We start from the raw sequence: 26,324 nt of genomic DNA on the forward strand, positions 1-26,324 counted from the left end.
GGGGGTTCTCACAATTTTAGTATTATATCAATATTCATTTAAGCTGAGACTACACTCGGGCATAAGTTTAGAAAATGGCATCACAAAAGATTGAGAGTGAGTAGTTTAAAAAAAACAAAACAAAACATGCAGGGCTGCTGTGCAGTAATACATGAGATGTTTTCGCTGCCGTAAGTCTCAGTGCAGACAAACTTCAAAACCAGTCCTCCAAAAAAGGTGAAGGCATTTAATAAAATGATTTTTCTTTAGCAACATAACCTCCAAAGAGAATGTCTGATGTTCTCTGACTAGATTCAGATGGTGACGCATTTTTGGAAAGAGTATCAAAATGTGATGCTGTATTCTTCAGAGGTCACCATATTTGCCGGCTCTCAGGGGTGTGAGGTAGCTGCCTTGGGACGCTTCCAGAGGCTAATTCAGGGCACTTCCTCTCAAACTCAGCTTTTAGTGACATCATGCTGGTTGTTTGAAATCAGCCCTGGTGGGGGTATTTATGCACCACAGCAACTGCAATTCTAAGCCAAATCAAACTTTTTTGTTCATATGTTTGTTTGTTTTGAGAGCAGGTTTATCAGCTCACCAGTGCGCAGGTGTCCTGATACTGGAGATCTTAACATGACTGCCTGAGGAAGGTGGTGTCTGTCAGGCTTCTCAACTCTTGAGTTACTTCTTTCGTCCTTTGCAGTGAATGAGGGCTAGGTGGGGAGACGCACTGAGACTGTGGCTCTCTGCTCCTCACCAAAATCTCACACACTAGTTTTAGCATTCACTGATGTTCCAATGTGAATCATTTACTGTCCTAATGGTTGCCAAATGGTGATTCTCTAATTCCTCCTCCTTCTAGATTTATTAGTCTGGATTCTGCAAGGGAAGGCTTTCTCTTTCACTCATTCCGTTCACACATGTATCTATTTACATCAGTTTGGATCCATACATTTCTATTTTATATGAAATGGTTCATCATGTGTGCTTTTCCCATCAGAACCTTGGAGTCAGCAACTCCCCAAGAAGCACTAGTTCCTTTAAGGGAGAATGGTATGGAAAGTGATATCTAGAAACCTAGAATTGGGTATGAGGTGGGTTCATGGCTACTGGGGTTATTGTTTTGCACCTCTCAAAAGACGGAGGTAGGAAATATGTACACACACACACACACCCGCATCCACACTTATATCTTCCTCTATGTCTACAGCTACACATATGAAGACCATGAGTTCACACCAATGTCTCGAATTCAAATCCGTCACAACCAGCTCCATGCCAGCCTTCCTCATGTCCATTTTCCCACTCCCTTCTCAGTCACTGAGAAAGCCAGTTCACTTCATCCTCCATATGTTTACTCATGTTCTCAGTTCTCACGTGTGTCCCCAACCTTCCATCTGTGCCCCTACCCCCTTGCTCCACCACCTCCTTACGTGGTCCCCAATTGTGCCAAACACGTCCAACAAGCATATGAGAAAAGGAAAATCAGCCAATCTAAAGTTCATTCCCCCCACCCCCCTCACACAATTAACTTCAGTGAGACACCCTGTTGGGCCCACAGGGTAATAACCCACTCTTTCTTCCCAGCTCGGGGGTCTGACAAAAGTGACCCGCTGCCTTCACATCAGCCCTCCTGCTTGTGGACGACAAAGCTTTCTCCTTCACACCTGCGTTCCGATGCTCTTGTTCTAAGACTCCCAACACTAGAGAAACTGTTATGTATATAGAAGAGCCTCCTGGAGAAACGTCAACATTGAGTGTTCTCTTGCAGTTTGTCAGTGTTTGACGATTCTGATTCATGGAAACAAGGGGATGGGTGCCATCTTACCTGAAAAACTTCCCAGTCTCGGTGCAGCCACATCACCGCCATCGTAAATCTCAAGAGAGTCCCAGTTCTGCTCTGTGGCAAAACTGATGACTTGAATCTACCAAACAATAATAGTAACTTAATATTTATTTTTTGCTTAATAAAATTAGACTAGTCCAATAGGGTTTTCATGAAATTAAAACTATACATGTAAAAGAAAAGTGAAACCAAAGAAAAGAGATCATGGAAGTGACATCCCAAAACTTCTACAAATAGCACTTCTGATAGATTTTATTCTAAAAGTCTATCATTTTTATTTCAAATGTAGAAATATGATTACAAACACTTTGTAGAAATGGTAAGAAAAAAGAAACAGGTTATGGTTTATGTATTTAGAATAACCAATACAAAAAGGGGGAAAAAAAAGAAAGGAAAAACCCGTGGACAAAAGCTTTGTTTATTAGTAGAGTCTGGGCTTTGAGAACTTACCTGAATTCCTGATCCCTCTGTAACTATGATCTTCCATATACAGTTTAAGTTGTTACCATATGGTTCAGGGTAGCCAGGGGATAAAATTGTACCTCTCCGCTGAGTGAAATTGCCACTGCAGGGGACTAAAAGACAAACCCATATTTAGTAAAAATAAAGTACAGTGAAGAACAATGTTAATGTTGTACTTAGTGTTCTTTCACTGTGTGATCAGCTATTAAGAGGTATTTTACATGGGCTATGGTACTCTAAATGGCATTTTTAGCCAAGGTCAAATTTAGTCTGTTCTCTCTCTCTTCTTTTTTTTAACATCTTTACTGGAGTATAGTTGCTTTACAATGGTGTGTTAGTTTCTGTTTTATACCAAAGTGCGTCAGCTATACATATACATATATCCCCATGTCTCCTCCCTCTTGTGTCTCCCACCCATCTAGTGTGTTCTCTTTTAAATGATCAATACCATAGATTAGTATCCGCTATGCTGCTAAGTCTCAGGCACTGTCTAACGATGTCGTCTCTGAAGTGAATTGTTTAGAGCAACTGATCTACTACAATTTAAGAAGCTCTGCAGAGTTTTCTATATGCAGACATGCAACTCAAAATGATATTAATGGGATTTATGAGCAAATCCAGAGAGAAGAGACGCTTAAAATGCACAGATGAATTCAAGTGCTAAATCATGATTGCACCGGAGGTTCTTACACAAAATGAAGCAAATAAACTATAACCAACAATGGCATTGTTATTCAGGCTGCGTTAACCTATTACTTTTCAGACTTTCATCAGCACCAATTTATTAAAAGAGCATTACACAAGTAATATAACAAATCAACATTGTAGTGATTTTTCCCCCAAATGAAATTATGTTGTATACCCATGGCTTGAGATACTTATCAGTATCGAGAAGGAAAACATGTTTCATGCTTGTTAATCTGATGAGTTGTTCCATGAAACAATAATTTTTAGGGTTTGGCTGCTACTCAATTATTTCTGATAAATTGCCCTTTAAATAGGTCTGGAGCATGGATCAGTTCATGTGGACTGAAGAGCAGCTCTTCAGAGCTGCTGTGACCCCGAGATGGAGGACCACGTGCAAGTTATCCCACCTTAGGGACACACGCTTACCTACGCAGCTTGGGATTGTGTCATTCCACTGAGCGAGAGCGTTGGGCACAGACTGACAGCGGATGGCCATGGAGCCCTGGAGTAGGTATCCTGGGTTACACTCAAAGCGAACGATGGAGCCTGCTGAAAACTCCAAACCAATTCTCCTCCCATATCTGGGCTCGGGAACAGAACTGCACTGGGTGTCACTGGTCCGAGGAACAGCTAGAGGCAAGACACACAACACAACCATCTGCATGTGCATCGTGAAGCCATGATATTTCCTTGAAAATAGAATTTAAGATAAGTCTAGAAAGAATTTATGTTAATGTGGAAATTAATAATGCCTTTCACAGTCTCTGTAGGGGACGATTTAGGGAGCACTTCCACATCTACACGCATCTTCATGTCAACCCTGAGGACCACCTCGTATTCCCATTTCTGACGAGGAAAACATGGCATATGGAGAATTAGTGCTTTATGAGGACTGAGCGATATTCATGCATTTACAATTAATTAAGCACCCAGATCACTGCGCCAGGGATAATGAGATGACTAAGAACCTGTACTTATCCTCGAGGACCTCAGACTCTAGTAAGAAAAGCTGTTACGTAAAGGATTATTTATAAATGGCCATGGTGATTTAATAGCAAAATTAAAAATAGAACTACCATATGATCCAGCAATCCCACTTCTGGGTCTTTATCTGAAGGAAATGAAATCACTATCCTGGAGAGATATCTGCACCACCATGTACATAACAGCATTACTTGCAATAGCCTAGCTATGGAAACAACCTCCATGTCCACCAATGGATAAATAATATAGTACATACCTACAATGGAATATTATTCGGCCATTTAGAAAGGAAGGAAATCCTACCATTTGCAACAACATGGATGGACCTGTATTCCACACGCCAAGTGGAATAAGCCTGTCACAGAAGAACAAATGCCGCATGGTCTCACGCATAGGAAGCAATTAAGAGAGACAAACTTATAGAAGCAGAGAGCAGCCAGTGGCTGCCAGGAGCTAGGGGAGCGGCAAGTGCGGAGCTGCTGTTAAACAGGTATAAAGTGTGTCATGTAAGACGCCCAAGTCCTAAAGATCTCCCATACAAAGCTGTGCCTATAATTAATGGTGCTGGATTGCGCACCGCTAATTTTAAACAATGTAATCCGTTCATTTTAAACAATGATTTAAAGGACTTAACCTGAGAGGGTAAATCTCATGTTACCATAATAAAAACAAACCCCACATACCATAAGAAAACATACAGTTAAACAATTCATTCTGTACAGAAAGACTTGGGAGGGAACAGAGGGGAATGGGAGTTTGTGCCACGGTCTGAGAGCAGAGCTGGTAATAAGACCCAGCCGATGGCCTCATTCCCAGGGGTCTTCCCATTGGACCAGCGATTCTCCGAGGTGGGAGGTGGGGATGGGAGAGCAGTTTGGGGCTGGAGGGAGTGCTGACACTTCCCCAACGTATCTAATATTATAACTGTCCGTTTGGAAATGAAAAAAAGAGTCTATACAGCAAAGAACAAAGTTTAATAATATATTCCAGCTGGTGGGGACATCATTTGGCCTGAAGGCTGGGAGAAAGACAACGAGCAGCTCTGACACCGACACCTGGTTGCTGCCCGGCCTGAGAGCTGGCTGTCCTCCTGTTGACCACACACAGTCTCCGAGGTCACTGCCTGTTCGTGATCACAAGCAATACTGGGAACACTAGGCAAGCCACAGAAAAGAACAGAAATTCCCCTCTCCAGACTGACATGAATCGTGACCTTTACTAATCACAGTTGCAGCCCTGCTCTGTTCCTTCTACACCCGACGTAAAAACAAAGATGCCCATCGTCACAGCGAACCCGACAGCGGTGAATCCCAAGCAAAATCATGCTGCCTGCGGTCTCGCCCCGGGTCCCCCAGCACAAGCCTGCATCCTGTAACTACTCCCCACCCCGTACTTTCTTCTTGTCCCCAGGTTCTCCACGGAGTGTGGATCTTATGGTCTTTGATGCTGGGCCTGGTGGCTGAGCCTCATTCCGGTGAGATGTGTACTCAGGTTGTAGATCAGAATTCACTGATAGGCAGCGAATTATCGCTATGAGATTTTTCTATTTATAAAAAGAGGCACGAGATAAAGTTTGAAAAATACTTCAGTGGCAAAGGGGTCTGCCACCCCAAACAGACTCTTTGAGAAACAGAGCCACAAGGTATGCACTTGGGAGTCTGCATTTTTGGCTTCTGTCCCTGAGTTAAAAGTCAGTTTGTGTTTATTGTCTCCAAGACCCCGTTCCTCTCCATCCTCGTGTGCCTTCATTCGAAAGGGGCCATTTTATTTAAAAATAATCCTTCTGTCTTTAAGATCCTTTCCCCAATACACTGGCATCTTGTTTTGAATTGAACCTGAACAATAACAGACACCATTTGGGTAAATTGCTGGTCAGGAAGCAATTCTATGAGAATGGAAGTCAGAAGACTGTTTTGATGAAACTACGTTTCAATTCAGTGTTGAAATATTTTTGATCAGAAGGCAAAAGTTAATAAAATTGTGTATACTGTCTAATAGCTATAGTCAATAAAATTAATGATACTACAGAATGTTCTTTTCTATAACTGAAAACAATGCAGAATATAAAATATTCTATTGTAATAAAATATGGCTTAAAACTTATATTTGCCATATTTTTATGTCTGGGTTTTTGTTACAGTTGAACAGTAGCATGAAAGTGATAAATAAATAAATAAACAAATACATAAAATGATATTCCACAATCAATTCTTGAGAATTTTTTACAAATATGGAGAAATATCTCCAATCTTAACTGTTCAATTTGTCCTGAACTACTTGGGAAGCACCCTGTATTCGTGGCCAAGTTTCCACACTTGTCTAAGTGGCCTCAAACATAGCATTTTTCCAGGGTATCACAAATGAGGAGAAACACACCACCGAGGGTCATCTGTACACATGTCACTATTAAACCTTTCTTCATGAACTTCAGAGTTGTCTATTTTCAAGGAAAATAACAATAAGTGAATAATACCTGCATTTGAATGAAATGATGGAGGACAGTTTTTAGAGGAAGAAGTTTGCAAAGCTAAGAAACCAATTTTAAGTATCTGAGAAAGTGAGACAGAGGAAACCTAGGAAATAGAGGCATCAAAACTGCATGTAATATCTGGGGGAAAATTCCAGCAGTTAATCCATGCTGATGAACTTGTCCCTTTCAGCCCGTCCTCTGGGGCTTGCCCTCACCTGGAGGTTTCGGGCCACATGAGAGAGAAATTCTATTCTGGTAGCCATTATTCTCCATCTTTCAGTAAATGCTTTGCACTACTGTGAAGCAAAACTGAAATCAGCCCAGTGCCAAGTGGACAGGGAATGGGGTCAGCCTGGAACAGAGGGTGATGAACACAGTGATTGGCTTCTCAGGCCGAGGATTGTGTTGGTTCAGAGGTGGTATTCTCTGGGACTTTCATGACACTGAAAACGGGCGATATTGTGAATATGGGGAAAAGGGGAACATAATGTGATGGAATCTTACATCACCACAAATGCTCTAAGCTACAGATGTGTGCATGCAGTTCGTTTACTGCACCTCTTTTAGAGTAGGTGGAGTGAAAGAGAACAACAATGATGATAAAATAAACCTGAATGCAGACAAGAGTAACCTGTCCAAGTGAAGCAGTCTTTCCTATTTCATTTAGTGACACAGGGACATACTCTATTTCTGAAAATCACTCTGTCCTCGTAGTTTAAAAATCTGATTTGACAAGCCATTACTAGTCGGTGAATTCAAGCACACATCACTGAATTATGCACAAAACTTTATGCTCAATCTCCTTTGTAAAAAGTATGCATTTTATAAGCTCTTGAAACAAAATGTGAGTTTCTTAGAAGTGGAAAACCAACTAAGCTGTATAATTTACGCCATCTGAGGAAACATGAGGCCTGGGGGAAAATCAACGAAAACGTGTATTTGCATGCCTAGGAAGGACCTCATGCAAAGAAAACCTTACTGTAAATTCCTCCTACCCAAACTTAGAAAAAGCATTTCCATCTCTCTAGCTCTGTTTCTGGTATCTGTTTATTTTAGGAAAACCCTGGCAGAGGACAGTCCTGAGAGCTGCTAAGTCTGGGAGACTGGCAGCTGGAAGGCTAAAGGCAGGTTGCTGTGTGGTGAGGCTGGGAGATGAGAAATGTGACCTGGAAAGACAAAGACGTGGCCGACTGGCATTTGTAAGTTGTGCACAGTGGGGAGGTTTGATATAAAAGCACAGCTCCATTTTCCCCTTGAAATAGTCAGTAAGTCCTGCATGGCTTACTAATTTTGGTGTGAGTGAGTTATTTTGAGGGAACTAAAAGGCGGGTTGAATTCTACACTGAAACACACAAGAAAAATAGACTATCTGTGGAAATAGCAGGCATAAATGTAAGACAATTACAAATAGTAGTATATTGATGAGACATTGTCAACCACCAAGTTTAACACAGACACATTCAGTCGTGTGCACAGACAGAGCAGAGAGGATGAGGATGTGCCTCAGAGTAAGCAGGAAAGGAGAAAAGAGTACTTGCTCTGCCTTTGTTGGTCTCTGTGGCCACATAGCTTGCTTCTTGTGTTGATTCCAGTGTTAACAAGGTTGATTCTAGTATTAAAAGGTGTGTATTTTGGGCCAGAAAAAGTTGCTAAGCGCAACATAACTACTTCACAGAATAGAATCAAAGGGACTTAAATGAGAGTGGGTTTCGTGTACCAAGAGGATGCTGGGCTTTTCTCCAGCCCTGGCAAGGTGTCACGGCGGTGGTCCTTGACGGCCACTAGTTGGTAGGCCAGACTGCAATGACCACAATAGCCATGAGCAGCAATAAAATCACCGTTATCATCCCACTGAGAACCCAAACTCACATTCTCGACTTTATTCACCATCCTAGAGACAGCTCCTCTGGACAGTGGTGGAAAGGGGACCCCCACCGGGGGTGTGGAGAGACGGTGCTGAACTTGTTAAGAAATAGTAGGTGAGTCTCCAACACGGCGGGTTTCTGAGGACTATTTGATTTTTATGTTTGCATTGACCTAGAAGACCTTGACATTAGGGGTAGTATATTTTCTATGGAGTGACAAAGAGCATTAAAACCTGTAGAACCACATTTACTGATGGCAGGTTCTGCCAGTCCCTTGGTCCCAGAGCTTAGGAAGAGGAGGGGCAGCTATGGGAATCCCCACCATGGACATTCAGGGAGTTCCAGGGTGCTAGCGAGTGGGGATGGACGGGGGGTTTCTCCTGGATGCGTAAAAGGAAATCTAAAACATTCTGAACACGTTCATGTTTAAAGGCACTCCTCTTAAGTATTCAAGGGAGATGTTACAGTGTCCAGAAGTGACTGTTAGAATGATTACAGGGACTCTTGCTCCAGGAGGACGCACTGTGGTGTGAAGGGTCACCCCATTAGCCTTCTTGGGTGCCCATGTATCCTCATGCACCCTCTTACCTCCCTCACTTTTCAATGTACCCTTCTACTCCAAAGCAGCATGGAAAGCAAACAAGCAAATACAACCCAGCAGAGACATAAAAGTTACAATACTTGGTAAAAAAAAAAGCCTCTATACTTCCATTTCTTCACCAGATCAGAGGGGCAGCAACATCCTCACCACCACCTTCTCCGTGTTGTTCACCAGGTCGACACGGAGGGTCAGAAGCTGCATGGGTCGCGTACTACGGCTTTTTGTACCTGACACCTGCACTCATTCTCCACCGAAGTCTGAACAGCTCTTTACAACAGAACTGTCTGTGAACAAGGGTTACACAGCCCATAGCCATGCAAGTCAGAAGGTCCCTGCGCAATTTTAAGCTTTAATAACTTATGGAGGAATGGAGTCGTACGTGGTATGTGAAAGCACTATTCAGAATGTTTTTACACAATAGAGTTCAAATAATTTCTAGGCTTCCACTAAACTACTATCTTTCAGAAGGCCATGTTCAATTTAACTTCTGAGATGTTCTGAAAACTTTCCCAGGTGCTCCTGAGTGATTTATAAATTGCATTCATGATTCTAGTTCTTTAGATCTGAAGGATTTGGCTTTGATAAAAAGACATCCATTTTTGCATAAACTCACTGTAGGAACAAAGCAAGATAAGGAGATATATTGGAACCTTAGAAGAAATACTGAGTATGTTAGAGACATATTCTTAAGTTAGGAGAAATACTGAGTATGTTAGAGACATATTCTTAAGTGCAAGGAAAATACATTCCTTCTATAAATGATTTCCTCTTTTCACTTTTATGTATGTTATACATTTTAATGATAATATGTTGCTTTAAAACAAGAAATATAATTTTAAAAACCATGACTTCTGAAGATAACATGTGCAAATAGGACAGACATAGGGTCATGTGCTTCAGATATTTTATTTGATAATCTGATCAATTTTCTAATCTTCATCAAAAATTAAAGGAAGTCCCTGATTGAGGCAGACAATGCCAGGAACTTGAATTTTTCCAGGACAAAAAATGTACTTAAACCAATCGGTCCAGTTTCCTTAGAGGTCACGCCAACTTACTTTGGTCTGTGAATCTGCTTCTGCAAAGTAACACAGAATTTATTTAAAGAAAATTAGAAGTGGGTGAGCGGTGAGTCACCTAAACTGGACCCTCTCCTATAAAGTTCATTTTAAAAAATACTGGTTTAATTATTTATATTTTAACAAAGGTTTAATTAGAACAATGTAACCCATTTTAATGTAATAGCATCATCACCCAAGCAATAGCTCCTTAAACTAGATTAGAGATATTTTTCCTCCTACCTGCCCATCAAACATCATTCTCACTCTTTCCGTAACTTTTAAATCATCTTATTGCCGAACACTGAAGGGTTTTTATCGTGAAATATTTTGAGGCCATACATTTCACAGTGTGCGATTATCAAAAATCATTTATGAATGATATGACAGATTGTTACTCTCTATAATTTTATGAAAAACATGATGTTGTCAAGCATGTTTTCTGGAGGAGTCTTTATTAAAGGAAAGAAGCCATTGCCAGGAAGTGATTCTCCTCCACTTCTGAAGAAAATGTTCAAGAGTGGCCTGTAATCTATCCAGCCTCCAGCAAAACTGAGACCTAGAAAAGGTAAGTATTCTTAGTTTATCACTGAAGATGACAACCTCTTTCCCATCTCAGCTGTACAGTCACTGCAGGTCAGATCCAGAGTCAGGCTCTGTGCCTCTGAAAGTGGACGGACAGTCCATAGGGTGTATTTTCAAATTCATGTAATGGATATGCAAACTGAAGGTGAACTAGAAACAGGAAAAAAAACTGCATTGTTCGGAAACTTTGTGCAATCCCAAGCATTTTGAATAAGCTCCAAATTCAAAAATAATTATAAAGGGGTGAAAGTGCCTAAAGTTAATAGAATACAAGCAAAATAAAATAGGTATTTCAAGGGATAGAAACATGGATGGTATTCTGGGTTCAGTTTGGTTTTGTTACCTTTCCTTGACAATTAGTTCTTACAGTAAGATTTGAAATTGTACCATGCGTTTTAAATGTATTTCATTAAGACAGTTACTAAAATCTATTATGAAATATTTTACTTAATTTTAACTAGGTTAGGTGAAATATTATAACACATTTGAAATCATTTTGCAAATTGTGTTGCGCTATACTAAGGTAATCTAATCAATATTTGTTTCGTCATCATGCCAGATAATCGAAGCGTTATTGCATCTTTGTCTTAGAAGTATCACATTTAACTGTCAAAAGAAAAAACTTTAATATTTTTATTAAATAATTTCATTCTAAATACACGGATACCCTCAAATTCTTAAATATTAAGAAAAAGTGCAACTCAGATGTTCTGGTGCTGAAAGCAGTGGTACGAGCAGTGTGTGGAGCCGGGCGGAGGTGGCAGAGACTCACCTTGATAGACGAAGTGGAAACCCCGTGCAGGCGCCCCACTCTTCGCGCTGAATCGGAGCAGAATCTGATTGGATGTGGCCAAAGGCAACGTTTCACCTGGAGGGAAAAACAGACAGAGATAACATGCAGGATCCATTCACTGCAGGGCCTGTGGTGGACAATGTTTGGGAAAGTAATCATTAACTTGGAATTGCACTTTTACTTTTTGAACTTCCATAAAACTTTGCTTTGGCGTGTAGAACCCAAACACATTGTTTCTACAAAGATTTAAAAACTCTGTTCTTGCCTTGACATTCCATTAAAATGTTGTTTTCATCGTGATCTCCTTTATGCTTCTTTTGAAGAAAGCACTGATATAGGCCAATTAGCTGATAATGTGGGAAATAGAAGCGGGTGAATCATTGACTCAGAATCAACTTTGACAGTTACTTGCTAGGATTTTACTCAGAATTAAGAAAATGTCTCAGAATCCAAAGCTGATGTTAAAAAAAATAAAGAACTCAGGGAAAAAAAAAAAAAACACAAACCTGTGAAATGTATTTTTCAGCTCTTAATGTGCACTAATGGTCTCAAGTACTCTGAGGGGCGTGTGAATCGCTTAAACTTTTCAGAGGTGAATTTGTCAGGATGTATCAGTATTTTAAATGTGTATCTTCTGATGCATTTATGGACATTACATCATTGGACATTGGTCTTAACAGGACATAGGTCTTAAGACCTGTGGTTAGTAATACTGAGAAACTGGAAATAACCAAATCTTAGCCTTGGTTGATCACAGGCTGTGACGCAGGAGTATGGCTTGATGTTGTGTTGGTAAATGATGACAATGTAGCAGTGGTACGAAAGAGGGCCATGACATCCATGAGGGGTTGGGGTAAATAAACTCCTTCATTAACCCATCTGAATACTATTCAGCAAATGGTGTTTGGTGTATATTCATATTTGTTGATAGGAAAGACCTCTACATGTGATTTTAAATGAATGTATGGGATAAAAATTAAATTGTGAAAAATATCCCATGTTTTATGAAGTTCCACGTATGTTTACATGCATATATAGGGGCACACGTGAATGCATGTATGTGTATACACATCTGCACCTTTATAGACGTGTGACTGTGGTGCATCTCCACATGTATGCATTTAAAAGTTTGGAATGAGTCAGACCAAAATGTCAATAGTGTTTCTCTTCAGGAAGATTACGACACTTAGATAAAAAAGTGAAGTAACAAGATAGTTTATTACCCCTTTTTTCTGATATTTTTATTTTTCACTGAGATGGATATTATATTTTCCACAATCTTAGTAAGCAAAATGATAAAGACAGGTGATTTTATATGTGGGATAAAAATACATTTGAAATTTTACATTGAAAATAAGATTTTACTGAACAAGCAAGCAAGTTCAAAGATGATTAAATTTCTCCTTCACAAATGAAAATAAAAATAGACGAGTTTAAAATTAATTACCCTGGCTGTGTAACTAGAATTAAAGACAAAATTCATTGAAAGTTTACCTGAATGAGACCCAGAGAGTGAACTGAGAAGTCTGGCCTGAGGGTGCGTTCCATCAAACAGTTCTGTCAAGTCATTCAGTGCTGTCTGGAAATAGGCAAACTGCCCAAATACCACTGAAAATAGAGGGGGTGGGTCGGCACAAAATGCTTTTTTAAATGAAAGAAATGAAAATGGTGATCATATTGTTTATTGGTACCTCCCAATATCATGATCCTAAGAATCCTGTAAAAAAAATTAGCTTATTTTCTCTGCTTTCTAAAAGTTTTCTGTTGCTTAAACAATTTTATTTTGCTTCTTGATCTTTTGGTACTTAATAAAAGGAATAAAATTACTGTTCCATGTACAGTTCGAACATTAAATGAAGACTGTTTTTTTCTTATAATACTATGTTAGGATAGTAGAAGAATAACCATAAGGTGGTCCTATTTCTTTAAGAGTAATTAATGACATTTTATTCAGTGAACAGTAGGTATGGAATCAAGATACCCGTTGGTTTTTAAAGCATGCAATTAGTTGGGGAATTTAAAATTCTTCACCTATGATTATGACAGTGCCAAATTCATATGAACTCACTACAATTTATACACGATTCAGCAACATATTATAGCAATTTCTGACTTGTTTTACTCTACAGTTTATATATCTTACAGGTTACGTAAATTTCAAGAACACACTTCCTCCAAGTAAAATATTGCAAGTATTTTACTACTTCAAATTTAATCATTTTTATATTCAAATGGATAACATACAGAGCCTTTACAGTATTTAGAAAAACTTGTGATTTAGTCTCCATTTACAAGCAACGATCAACAATTATCTATGTGAAAGGTTTAAACTAAAATCATTCTAAATCATTCTGAACAAGAAATGGAGGTGTGTGTATCAGTTATACATGAAAGAATTAATCTATGTGTTGGCAAAATGGAGGAAAATCTATAGCAGCTGGTGTGTATTTATATTATATTTTATTACATTATATCATATCATATATTATATGTGGCATATATTCTATTACATATAGGTATTACATACAGTGCACATATACATGCATGTATAATATGTTACACATATATGTAAGAGAATATATGCATATGTATATATAGTACTTTAAGATTTTATAATCTCCTAGAGAAGCACAATTAAAGGAAGCATGTGAGCAAGGTGAATTTCCCAGTGGCTGAAGTGCTCTGAACACAGGCGCTAGAAAGAGGGACAGAACTTTCTTCTGGATCCCATGAGGGAGGCTCCTGCGTGCACAGCCCTCCCTTCACTGTCCCCCCACCTCAACATTCAGTCTTCATCTTGTTTGAGTCTCGTTTGTAGGAGAAAAGTGAAACTCACACACGTAATTCCTACATTCTTTTCAAGAAATGCTTAGAAAGCATAAGCTTTATAGTGGACACTAAGAATGAAGGGCCGATCAAGATAGAAACTTTGTCCCAGGAACATCACATGCTAAGCTGCGGTAGTTGCCACAACAAATACAGAGGCAGAGTGTGGGTGTCGGGAAGGAAGAAGGGCCTGAACAGCAGACGGCTGCCAAGGGCCACAGCTGGTCAAGGAAGGCTGTTGCTGCAGCTGGAAGACAGGGGATGAGAAAGTGCAGGCGAAGGGCGTGGGCGGTGTAGGGAGGGAGGGGTGGTTTCCAGCTGTGGAGACAATGGTGGTTCATGGGGGAGAGAGCATTCCAGCTTCAGCCTTAATGAATGGGAAAGGAAACCCTTTTTGTGTAAGAATGGGACACAAGGGGTTACTTCAGCAAGCGAACAAAAGGAGCAGTATTTGGCAGGTGAACGTCTGCTTTGCTAACACTCAGTGGATAAAGGGGGCGGGGGAGCAAGGCCACACAGCCTGAGACTTCAGAGCCCCGAAGGCCAGGAAACGCATGGATTTTGCTCTGGGGGCAAGAGGAGTGAGTGAAAACGTTTATCAAGGTGTTTGCATGATCAGATTTTTGTTTTAGAAAGGATACTCTGGTGACGCTTTTGGGTGAAAATAGGGAGGAAATCAGGATAACTGATGACCTGTCTTCCATGACACTTCCCATTGGGAACTTGTGTAAGAAGCCCCTTCCCACAATAGGGACAGTCACCCCATCCCATAATATTTGCTGGGCATCTCAGGCACCCAAACAGTATTTTACTCATCTTAGCACTTATCACAATCATTGAATTAATTGTTAACTGGTCGATTCACTTCTCAGAAAAGAGTAAGGAAGAGGGGAAAAAAATAATAGATAAGGTAGTATAGGTTTTTACTAAGGATCCTTTATAACTATTTTATTCCAGACTAAAGTTTTCTGCCCAGATAGAATATGATAAATTTATGCCATTAAACCTTTCATATTGGGAAATTATTATCAATATTTAGGAGTATAACTTTTTTCTGCTGAAAAGTCATAATTGTGTTTTGACAACTCAATAAAATTTTATAATGAACTAAAATCATAAACTCTGGCTGCTACATTCTATTGTGATAATTATATTTTGTCAAGAATCCATGAATAAAAATAAAAGGAATATTCATGGGAAAGTAACTGGAGGAATGTTGTTGGGAATTTAGGTGAAAAAATGTACTAACTGAGGCTAAATAAGGGACCTTAGAGGCATTGGTCCAGCATAAAGAGTGAAAGTCTAGGACTTATTCTAAGTTTTACTGTCCATATTTTTATAACAAAATAAATATTCTGAAGCTCAGTCTTTCAGTTTTTAAATGAGATTGATATTTTCCATTTGCTCATAAGGTGGATCCACTCTCTGCCTTTTGGGAAGCTGGTCCCTCTGCCTCTGCCTTGGTTTCCGTGTTCACACCCATCACTCTCCAAGTCCCAGGCACATGCTCTTCTTATCATGGCAAGATGATACAAGGAAAGCCTTGCCTGAAAACTCAACCATCCTTGAGAACTGGCGGAAAGCAGAAGCTACACGATTTGGCTTAAGAGACTAAGCAAGTTGCGTCACACAGATCATGAAGAGCCCGTGATCTGAAATACCAAATGCTGGAATAAGTGCTTGGGGGGAGCTTTTCATTTGATTTTAAGAAGGCTGTGATTAATATAACAGAAGTTCGTAGAAATCATTTGTCTCCCATATGCAAGTTTCTTAAGCAGAAATTAACTTTCTTGTCATATAATTGTATTTTTAAAATGTTTTCCCTCAAACAGAATCTAACCTTAGAATTTTTATGTTTTATTTCTATGAGTGGATGGCTGCTATTTTGAGTATATAGAAAAAAACCTTGACTATGTTGGGTTCTAAATTTTACCGTTGGGAAAAAGGAACTATTCCATAAAATTATAAAAGCTACTATCTGGTTGACTCCAGGAAAGAATCTAACACAAAAATATTTTCCTGGTCAAGAGTGAGAGGGAAGATGTGGGGGTCCGGTGTTGAGTAAACCACCAGGAAACCACCAGAGAAGGATCTTCTAGAAATGAAGCCATCCCAGAAGACTGGCTCAGGTTGGAAGCAAAGTTTAGGAGGGAAACCAGGATGCCAAGTTTGGAGGGGTCAGATAGGACTCTGCCTGCTTTTACATCTCCTGTCACTCAAAGGTGTGTTCACTGATCCAGTGATTTCCAGCATAATCAATAACCAAATATATGTGCCACTACCCCACAGGCTGATCAGTGTTCCCCTGGCTCACATGTGAGGCTGCAATCCTCCTCTACACACTAAACAACCAAAGGAGAAATGCTTTTTTCTAACAAAAATAAGAACAAAGGCACATTTATTCTCTCTGATTATTCTGGATCAGAATCCGAGAAGGAAATTGAAGAATTTTATATCACACTGATAAAAGAATTGTAGTGGATCTTGTATAAGACATGTTTGGAAAACCTGTTACTTTAAGTCATCTTCTTTTATATTATTTTATTATACCAAGAGCTGGGATATTTGTTTATAAAATTATGGAAATATTAACACCGAAAGAGATATGACAGTGAATTAAAAATAAGATGAAAATCTTACCAAATTCCTTTGGTACCGTTATGGAATAGAGGCAGATCTGACCAGCTGTATAATTGTGAGGGTAGTTGGGTGACAAGACCACCCCTTCTGATCCAGTGTACTGGCCTCCACAGGGGGCTGAAACAGACCAACGGAGAATTACATGCTATGTGTAACCACATGGCAAGTGACAAGTGACAAGTGACCTAAAAATGAAAGCACTGAACAAATGAGCATGATTATTCAAAAACTTAACAAAATATCACAGTTAAAATCTGATCTTACATTGCTATCAAAAGTAAAATAAAAAGAAAAACAAAGACTGACCAGGTGAGAATAAAAGTAATTCAACTTAAGAGGAAGACCTAATATTATTTTTAAGGACGTTCTCAGACATGCTAAAACAATAAAGAAAACAGTTGTCATGATAATAAAAACAGGTCTGATAAAGAAAAATTCTTAAGTTATCAATACGTCAAAAGCCTACCAGAACTTTCTGGTTGATATCAACCATCATATTAACTTAAGAGATACAAAGATTATTTCAGTTTTCTATTGTCTTTATATTACTGTGGGACTAAAAAAAAGTAATGTTTACTTTTAGTTCTTTTTGTGTTTTCATCGTAGATTCAGCTCAAGAGTGACATGTATAGTTACTAGTGGGTGTGGGGTCTCTTCCTATAAGTTCAGTTGAAAGCTGAAGGAACCCAAAACTACAAAGTCAGGGCAGGTACATTGATGAGGTGTTATATGAACAGTTCAGAGAGAGAGGGAGTGTGTGTGTGTGTGTGTGTGTGTTCATTTTCCCTCTGATCATCTTGTTACTCTCAGCATTGCTCTTGCTGAGAAAATAGAAAAATACTGTGGCTTGGATATTCAAAATACTATTGTTAAACATCTTAAAATAGACTTTCAACTAAATCCCAGTTTCGGGATTAAATTGCGAATACCTCAATTCCTCATATTTTTACTTAAAAAGAGGTCCACGTCTGCTCATCTGCTTAGGACACTATTTATCCACTGAAGTGACGCCAACTGCACCTCAGCTGTGCCCTTTGTGGCCTGACTGCATGCCTTCTTATCCTAGATACACCTTCTCTGATCTGAATTCAGAATTATTTTTCAGTATTTGAGAAAGTTTATATTTCTATAGCTTACTTCTTCTTAATGTGACAGTTTTCAAGCATTAAAAAGGATAGAAATGGGGGATAACATGTCAAATCTTTTGAATGTTAAGTAGCACATTGTTAAGTCCTAATTGATGGATGGAACTTTCTCCAGGATTAATAAAGCTGCTCAGAATGCTGATGCTAGTGTCAAAGCACCTCATTGATGATTTGGCAAGAGACTTCCCAGGTCCAGCTTTACGCAGCTGGAAAACTGAAGTCATACTCTAAAAGTCAAAGGAAGACAGCTTAAATACCTGACAGTTATAATCTATTTATGATCAACTAGTAGAGATTTCCCTTAACTAAGCTAAGAGAGGCCTTCATGCTGATGTCTTAACTCATAATAATTTTATCAACCTAAAACACTCACCATGGCTTTTTTTACAATCTTAAATAGAAAAAAATTTTTTCACTTTTAGATAGAAGAAATTTCTGTAAGTTAAATTTCAAAGCTCAAGGTTTTCAGTGAAATGCTGGGAGCCTCATTCCACCAGTTTAGATATATAACTTAATTTTAAGAAAATTAGCCATATAAATTCAACCAGGTTATTTCAGAATTATAATTTTTCTTAAACACTCAAAAGTTCAAATTTTTAAAAATAAGTACAAATGAAGAATGGAAATCTATTTTCTTTTAGACATATAAAATTTGAGCACATCATTTTGCAAACATCCCTTTTCTATTAAAAAGTTTATCTATTTCAAAGTTTAAACAACAAGCATAAATGAAAAGTGGAACTAAATCTTCACTGAGCTAATATTTTGATGCCCAAATGATCAAACAGAAATCTTATCAAACAGAAATCTTATATCTTCTGATATATTTGTTCAAGTATAACTACAAAAATTTATTTTGTTAATGGGTAGGATGACAGATCATTACTTTATGATAATAGAAAACACTAAAAAATAAAAAGGATAAAATGAAAGAAAACAAACATGGCATTTTAGGTCCTCTGCTACCTTGATAAATTGCGCTATGCTTATACATTTTTCCCCAGATTTAAAGGTAAGCACGCAAACTGCATAACATACTACAAACACAACCAAACATTTGTGAAATTGAGAAAAATATGTAGAGAATTTTCATTTAATTCTTAACAATTACTCTGTCCATGTTACTGTGTTAACCTGAGAAACAGGCATGGTCTTTCTCATGTTAGAAATTCTTTTATATTAATGTGATAAGAGAAGGAAAACAAGTATGCTGTTACTCTTTGGTAATTAATGTATTAAACAGATCATTTCCTAACTGAAAAAAGATTTGCAACAGTATTCATTGCAGATGGTAACAAGAAACTGACTCATCCATTTGGTTAATTGGAGTATATGTCTCATATATAAAGGCAACAAAATACAATCAAATTTGAATGTAAACCAAAAACAACATAAGTAAATAAAAGCCATTCTGACCCATGAAAGAGACTCCAGGCTGTTTCCATTTCTGTTCTAATTCAACAGGAAACCTCAATGAACAAAAAAATGTAGGCAATAGAAAGAAAAATTATATCATGAATTTAAAACACACTAGCCCAAAATACATCCCTTAATATATGAACTATCAAAATGTTTAAAATATAACAACATTTGCTTAGTTTAACTGGTGATCTGAGTGATCCACAGGCATTAATTCAGCACAAAAGGTGCTGTTCTCCTTGAGATATCCAAAATAAACTATGGGAGAGGACATTTCTGTTTAATGATTTGGAATTTTTAGTTTTATTTAAATTGAAATAAATAACTTAAGGAAAAACCAGTGTTGTATGTTTTATGCACATAAATGTGATGACTGGTTAACAGAAACTATGCTTGAGTTCACGGGTCTTCAGATACTGAAAAAAAATCTCTAATTTAAAATTAGATTATTTATCTGTTGCCTAAATGTGACCTCATTTTTCTCGTTTAGCCTATGGCTAAAGAATTTATCATCATCCCCCATAAGTTCAAAGTATGTTTGAATTTAATACAGTGTGCACTTTTAAGGATGCCATTTTGAGGTGACTCTAGTGAACGTACAAGGATGCTCTTCTAACCCCCAGAGAGGAGCACTGTGATGCCGCTGACTCAAAGCTTACTGTAACGTTTACACAGACATTAAAGTCATCATCTGGACACCCCACACAGCCACGTGGGCCCTTCACCATTCTCCCCTCACATGAACCTCCTGGAATCCGAGAAGCAGCAATAATTATTTCTCTGAGTTTATTGCTAGAGGATAAAATATGTAAGACTAGGAAGACTTCAATTTTCACTGGAAATTGTTTTGGCTATTCCCTGATTTATTCATTTCCTCTGAAAACGTGTGTGAAGTTCCCTGTCTGCGCCAACCTTGAGTACTGCAGGGCTGGAGGACTGGGTTCCTGAACAGAAAAGCTCTCAGGGTCATAATACAAACCCAGAAACACAGACATGCCAGAGCAACCCAGGGCATCAGGTCTGTTCGCCTGTGTTGTTTGCTTGGATTTTTCACGTACTAATTTTCTGAAACACCACTTTGGTCAGAAGTTACAAGCATCAGAGCCATCCTAAGGAAAAGATCTTTATTTCATCAGTTCAGTGTATCTAACTAAACCGGTCCTTGAGTTCATCCTAAAGTAAACTTGGAATCAATTTTTCTGTCACAAAACACAGGATTTTACTGTCTCCTTTTTAAGGTGTATCACACAGTCTGGAGTTTTGTCTGTGGAGGGTCCCACGAAGCTACCCATCAGACACAGAACCTGGAGGACAGCCCAGAAGTCTGTGTTCAGACCCCTCCTCTCAGCACCCCCCAAGGGCAACTGCAACCTGACTTCTGTCACTGTAGGATGGCACTGCCTGTTCTTGAAGGTTGACCTTACCCTCTAATAGGTGCTTTTATTAATTTAATGTACATGAGGAATTACAAACTGTTGGTATTTGTGGGGAAATGACACATCCTTATATATGTAATATATGTATATGTATGTGCATGTATGTAGAGAGAGAGAGGCAGAGACAGAGACACAGACAGAGGGAGATACACACACACAGAAAGGCAGAGAAATAGAGAAAGACAGAGAGCAAGAGGGAGACAGACAGAGACAGAGACAGAAGCAGAGAGACACAGGCCACCTAGAGACTGGTAATTCGCATCTCTCATACACAAAAACAGCAGTTAGAATGCCAAACGATCTAAGTGAGAGAAAAATATCCCCCCTTCCAGAAATCTGTGAGAATGGCTAACCCACTGGGTAAATTAAACGACCAAGGAAGGTCAAGTTCTTATCCCACGTTGCTCTGCGGGGTTTCCCCACCAGTGAGGAGGGGATACAGGACTGAAGTGCAAACTGTCTCCAAAATGAGAGTCCAAATTCCAGAGGGAAGTTATCCCTGAAGGAAACACCAGTTCCATACGTACCATTGCAGGAGGGCAAGACCCGGTTCCAGGCGGGTTTTCCATCCGCTCCGATCACACACGTGATGGAAGACGGGTCAGCGATCTTGTAGCCAGAGTCACACTGGTATGTGACAGTTGAGCCAAGTTTGAAGTCCGTCCCAATCCTTGTCCCATTCATTATGTTTCCAGGGTCAAAACAGGCTTCCCGTGGTTTCTCTGAGGAAGACATGAATGTAAACTCCATGAGGGCAGAAATTTTATTTTTTTGTTGTTGGTTGTTTATATTTTTAGTACCTAGAACAGTGTCCAGCATATAAAATATGCTCAAAAAAATTGATTGACTAATTGACCAAGTTGTCAATTAATGTTCAAGTCAATAATTATCATAGAAAAATAGAAAAAACTCCTTTCAATAAAATTATTTCTTATTTTTCAAACGACAATTCACTACAGAATTGCTGTTGAGGTTGACTTCCTGACTTTTGTACTTAATTCATGAAATCACAGCACATTTTAGGAAGAGATGGGAGAACTGGGCTTCTCAAAAGGAAATTGATTTAATTCACGTAAATTAAGAGTGATTTCTCATGCTGGTGAGATAATCGTGGAAAGAAGTTCTGATCTTTTACCACTCTCACTAAGTCAGTGAAGCCACACGTAGTTGGAAAGCACATTTCCTGATCCATAAGGGTCAAGCCCTGTGTCTGGGATGTAATCATTGCTCAACACAGTCCTATTCTAATTCTAATAACTGCTCAAAGGAATTGAGGGCACATTATGTATCAGGCGCTGAGCTGGGTACACTGCATGTTTTTCATTCAAATCTTCACCCCACCTCTGCAACGTGAGGAGGATCTGTGGCCCCATTCTACATTTTGAGAATCTGAAGCTCAAGAGCAGTTAAATAACTTTCACAAAAACACACTGCAGAGATCTGTCCAGCTGTGGGGGCCACTAAAGGAGGCATTTGCTAAAAGCCTCTTTTTTCCCAGATATAAATACAAAGCTCTCTTCTTTCTTTCTCACCGTCCTGTAGCTGTGTGGGTAGTGCCACTTATGTCCTGGTAGCATTAACACTGTAAATGTCATATTTCAGCAGACCTTCCAAATGTCTCTAAATCACGTATCTACAACTCCTTCTGCTGTGTGCAATTCCATCATCTGAATTGCTTTCTGTTTGTGCTTGTCAACGTCCTTCCCTCCATCAGCAAAGCCCCCTGTAACGTCAAAAGGCTCTGAATTGCATTTTACAGATCTTCAAGGGATCAATATAGATGTTATACTGAGATGTTTTTCTTCATGTTTTTGGCCTAAAGTTAAGAAAATGCTATTTGTCATGAATGTGCTATTCATGAATGGGGTTATTAATATCAATATAGGCTCAAAGATAACTTGAATGGATAAAATAAATATGTTTCAGTTCTTTCTATTTGGGTTGACAATCTTTGCCCCAGGGTTAAGCAAACACATAAAAAATCTCTGGAAAGTATAAATGGAAGCCTGCATTTTACCTTTTTGGGGGTTGTGATCAATGTGGATTATGTTCCTTTTTAAGCATTTTCCCTTCCTGAGTGTCTACTTATGGCCAATGAGTAAATCCACACAGTGTTAGTGTTAGGAAGAAGATGCTCCTGGGAGATTGTGGCAGGTGAGCCAATAAAGAGTAAAGATGCAATGAGCTCTGAAAACTACATCCTACATCCTCTTAGGAATGGATAACAAACAGTGGAAGAGGGAAAGGCACAAACTTTGTGACGTCCTGCAGGATGGAGAAGAGGCCTGTTTAACTGTATTTATTCAATATCTCTCATTATATTTTTAATGACCTATGTGTCAACATCAGCCAAGCAGAGATCTCTCTGGCAACTGCTGGACTAATTATTATAACCAGCTATTAGAATATTTTATTTACATACTTTGGTTAAAGTGCAACATAAATATATAAACATTACACTATCACGTGTATCGGACATGCTATATTACCATATATATCATATATCATCCATCATATATTATCATATGTATCATATACCATCTGTAATATATATTATCATACATATGTATCATATGCCATGTATAATATATTAATTATCATACATATCATGAATATATTATATCGTATATCTCAATTGTGGAAACCCCTCCAGGTCCTCTATTTTTGCTCTGGTTAGAGACTCACGGCAATAGTTGTGTACTGTGCTGGGACCAACACTCTCTAAACACTTTACTGAAAACCAATTTGGATATTTCAAGGAGTAGGGGACATTCTGATAATTCTTTAACGCTGCCTTAGATCGTTTATTTTAAGCAAATAAGGGACGAATAAATAAAACTGTGGGCATGAGAACAGTCCTTCCATCGGATGTCGTTTACTCTGTCATCCAACAGAATGTATCGAGTGTCTAATAAATACAAGCACTGGTCTAGCGTATATATCTTTCTCCTATAAAATGATGGAGAAAGGGCTTCCCTGGTGGCACAGAGGTTAAGAATCTGCCTGCCAATGCAGGGGACACGCGTTTGAGCCCTGGTCCGGGAAGATCCCACATGCTGCAGAGCAACTAAGCCCATGTGCCACAACTACTGAGCCTGCGCTCTAGAGCCCACGAACCACAACTACTGAAGCCCGTGTGCCACAACTACTGAGCCTGTGCTCTAGAGCCTGCGAGCTACAACTACTGAGCCCACGAGCCAGAACTATTGAAGCCCGTGCGCCTAGAACCCATGCTCTTCAACGAGAAGCCACCGCAGTGAGAAGCCTGCGCACTGCAATGAAGAGTAGCCCCAGCTCGCCACAACTAGAGAAAGCCCGCGCACAGCAACGAAGACCCAACACAGCCAAAAATAAAAAATAAAATAACTAAAATTATATTTTAAAAAATGATGGAGAAAAAAATACATGCCTGTTGCCTGGTCAGCCTTTTTAATCACTTTTTGTTATAAGTGTCTGTTCGTTTAGTGTACTGTTTGGTTAAATACCACTCCCACGATTTTCTGCTCTGGGTTGCAAATTGAGACCTCTGATGGCCAGTTTTTCTTCATTTCTCCAAATGCACTGCATCGAAGCTTTTACTTGCATTTACTCAGTTGTCAGTTCAGGATGTTTGGTGATAACTCATGGCACGCTTTTTGCTTACAAGTTGTCACATTTCCCAATGAGATGACTTCATTACGCGGTGTGCTCTGCCCTGGTTCCTGTCGGTTCCGCTTATGGACGCCTCCCAGAACGCCTGTGCCAAAGCGGTCGGGCCCCTGGGGTCACTCGGCAGGACTGCCCCGTGGCTCCTTCTGGTCAAGCCCAAGAGTTGGGTCCGCTCCCTGCTTCCCTCACCATATGGGGCCTTGTACTTGCTGGATGCTGTTTCATTGCTGTGTCCTTCCTTGTTTTCTGATGATTTTTTTTTCACAGGCTCCACTGGAGAACTTTTAAAGCGTGAGAGCTCTAGCGCCCATTTAGAAGGCTCTGCTGGTTCCCAAAGAACCAGGCCAAAGAGGCAGCCCTGTCCCCCTATCCTGAGGGACACAAGTTCTACTGCATTTACTCACTCATCCGCAGATTCTCTTACCCTAGGATGCCCTGGGGAATACAAGGTGATGACAGATGTACAGTCTTTTTTTTTTCATAGAAGTATGGTTGATTTACAATATTATATTAGTCACAGTTGTACAGCATAGTGATTTAGTATTTTTAAAGATTATACTCCATTATAAGTTATTACAAGATAATGGCTGTAATTTCCTGTGCTGTAGAAAATATCCTTGTTGTTATCTATTTTATACATAGTAGTTTGTATCTGTTAATCCCATACCCCTAATTTGTCCCTCCCCCCCTTCCTTCTCCCCTTTGGTAACTATAAGTTTGTTTTCTATAATTTTGTCTGTGAGTCTGTTTTTGTTTTGCATATACATTCACTTGCATTATTTTTAGATTCCACATACAAGTGATATTATACAATATCTGTCTTTCACTGTCTGACTTATTTCACTAAGCATAATTTTTCTAGGTCCGCTCATGTTTCTGCAAATGGCAGAATTTAATTCTTTTTTATGGTTGAGTAGTAGTCCATTGCTGGCTTATATGGCAACTCTAGTTTTAGCTTTTTGAGGACCCTCCATACTGTTCTCCATAGTGGCTGCACCAATTTACATTCCCACCAACAGTGTAGGAGGGTTCCCTTTTCTCTACACCCTCGCCAACATTTGTTATTTGTAGACTTTTTCATGATGGCCATTCTGACCAGAGTGACATTATACCTCATTGTTGTTTGGATTTGCATTTCTCTAACAATTAACAATGCTGAAAATCTTCTCATGTGCCTGTTAGACATCTGTATGTCTTTCTTTTTGGAAAAATGTCTCTTCAGGTCTTCTGTCCATTTCTTCTTGCATTGTTTGCTTTCTTGGTATTGAGCTGTATGAGCTGTTTATATATTTTAGATATTAACCCCATGTTGGTCTCATCATTTGCAAATATTCTCTCCCATTCCTTACAGTCTTATATTTAGATGAAACGTGTGATTTTTTACTCGTTACAGAATGGGCGTTGTCATGGTGACATGCACTTCAATGAGTTCTTATTAATAAGAAACTGTCTAATGATATGGCAAATACTTAAAAGTACTGCTGTTAATTATTCGTGAACATTAATGGATCCCATCCAAAAAGCACAGCAACTCCTTCAATTGCTGAATTGTTTTAAGTTTTTTTAAATTGTATATTGTACTAAAGATCAGTAAATTTTTAGATTTCGGTGTTTTTGAGGAAGTAGGTTAATTTCCTACTTAAAAACAATATCAAGAAATACAAGTCCATTAAAGGATGAAACATACCCTATATTTTATTTTATAATTCTAGTAACTAATAACTAACTCAAAAGTTTAAATAAATGTATATATTTTCATTATTTTTTATAAAGCACTCACTACTGTCAATTAATATTTTGATAAATCCTTTTCCTGATTCTTTGTAATATACCCCGTGTTTTCCTTGTTCACATGAGAAACAGATTAGAAAAAAAAA

General features: G+C 38.9%; 1 protein-coding gene across 1 annotated transcript in view; it reads right to left on the reverse strand.

Moving 5' to 3' along the window:
• The window catches only part of CSMD1 (CUB and Sushi multiple domains 1), a 1,429,265-nt gene that overhangs the window by 184,548 nt on the left and 1,218,393 nt on the right, over nucleotides 1–26,324 (reverse strand). The window contains exons 30-36 of the mRNA XM_029226263.1: nucleotides 21,327–21,521; nucleotides 16,800–16,916; nucleotides 12,828–12,941; nucleotides 11,313–11,408; nucleotides 3,404–3,607; nucleotides 2,279–2,403; nucleotides 1,811–1,907 (exon numbers count right to left, since the gene is read on the reverse strand). Of these exons, the coding sequence (XP_029082096.1) occupies nucleotides 1,811–1,907; nucleotides 2,279–2,403; nucleotides 3,404–3,607; nucleotides 11,313–11,408; nucleotides 12,828–12,941; nucleotides 16,800–16,916; nucleotides 21,327–21,521 (948 nt within the window). The remainder of the gene's footprint in view (nucleotides 1–1,810; nucleotides 1,908–2,278; nucleotides 2,404–3,403; nucleotides 3,608–11,312; nucleotides 11,409–12,827; nucleotides 12,942–16,799; nucleotides 16,917–21,326; nucleotides 21,522–26,324) is intronic.

This window comes from Monodon monoceros, unplaced genomic scaffold (assembly GCF_005190385.1).
Source record: "Monodon monoceros isolate NGI ecotype Baffin Bay Population unplaced genomic scaffold, NGI_Narwhal_1 Super_Scaffold_17, whole genome shotgun sequence".
Taxonomy (NCBI): domain Eukaryota; kingdom Metazoa; phylum Chordata; class Mammalia; order Artiodactyla; family Monodontidae; genus Monodon; species Monodon monoceros.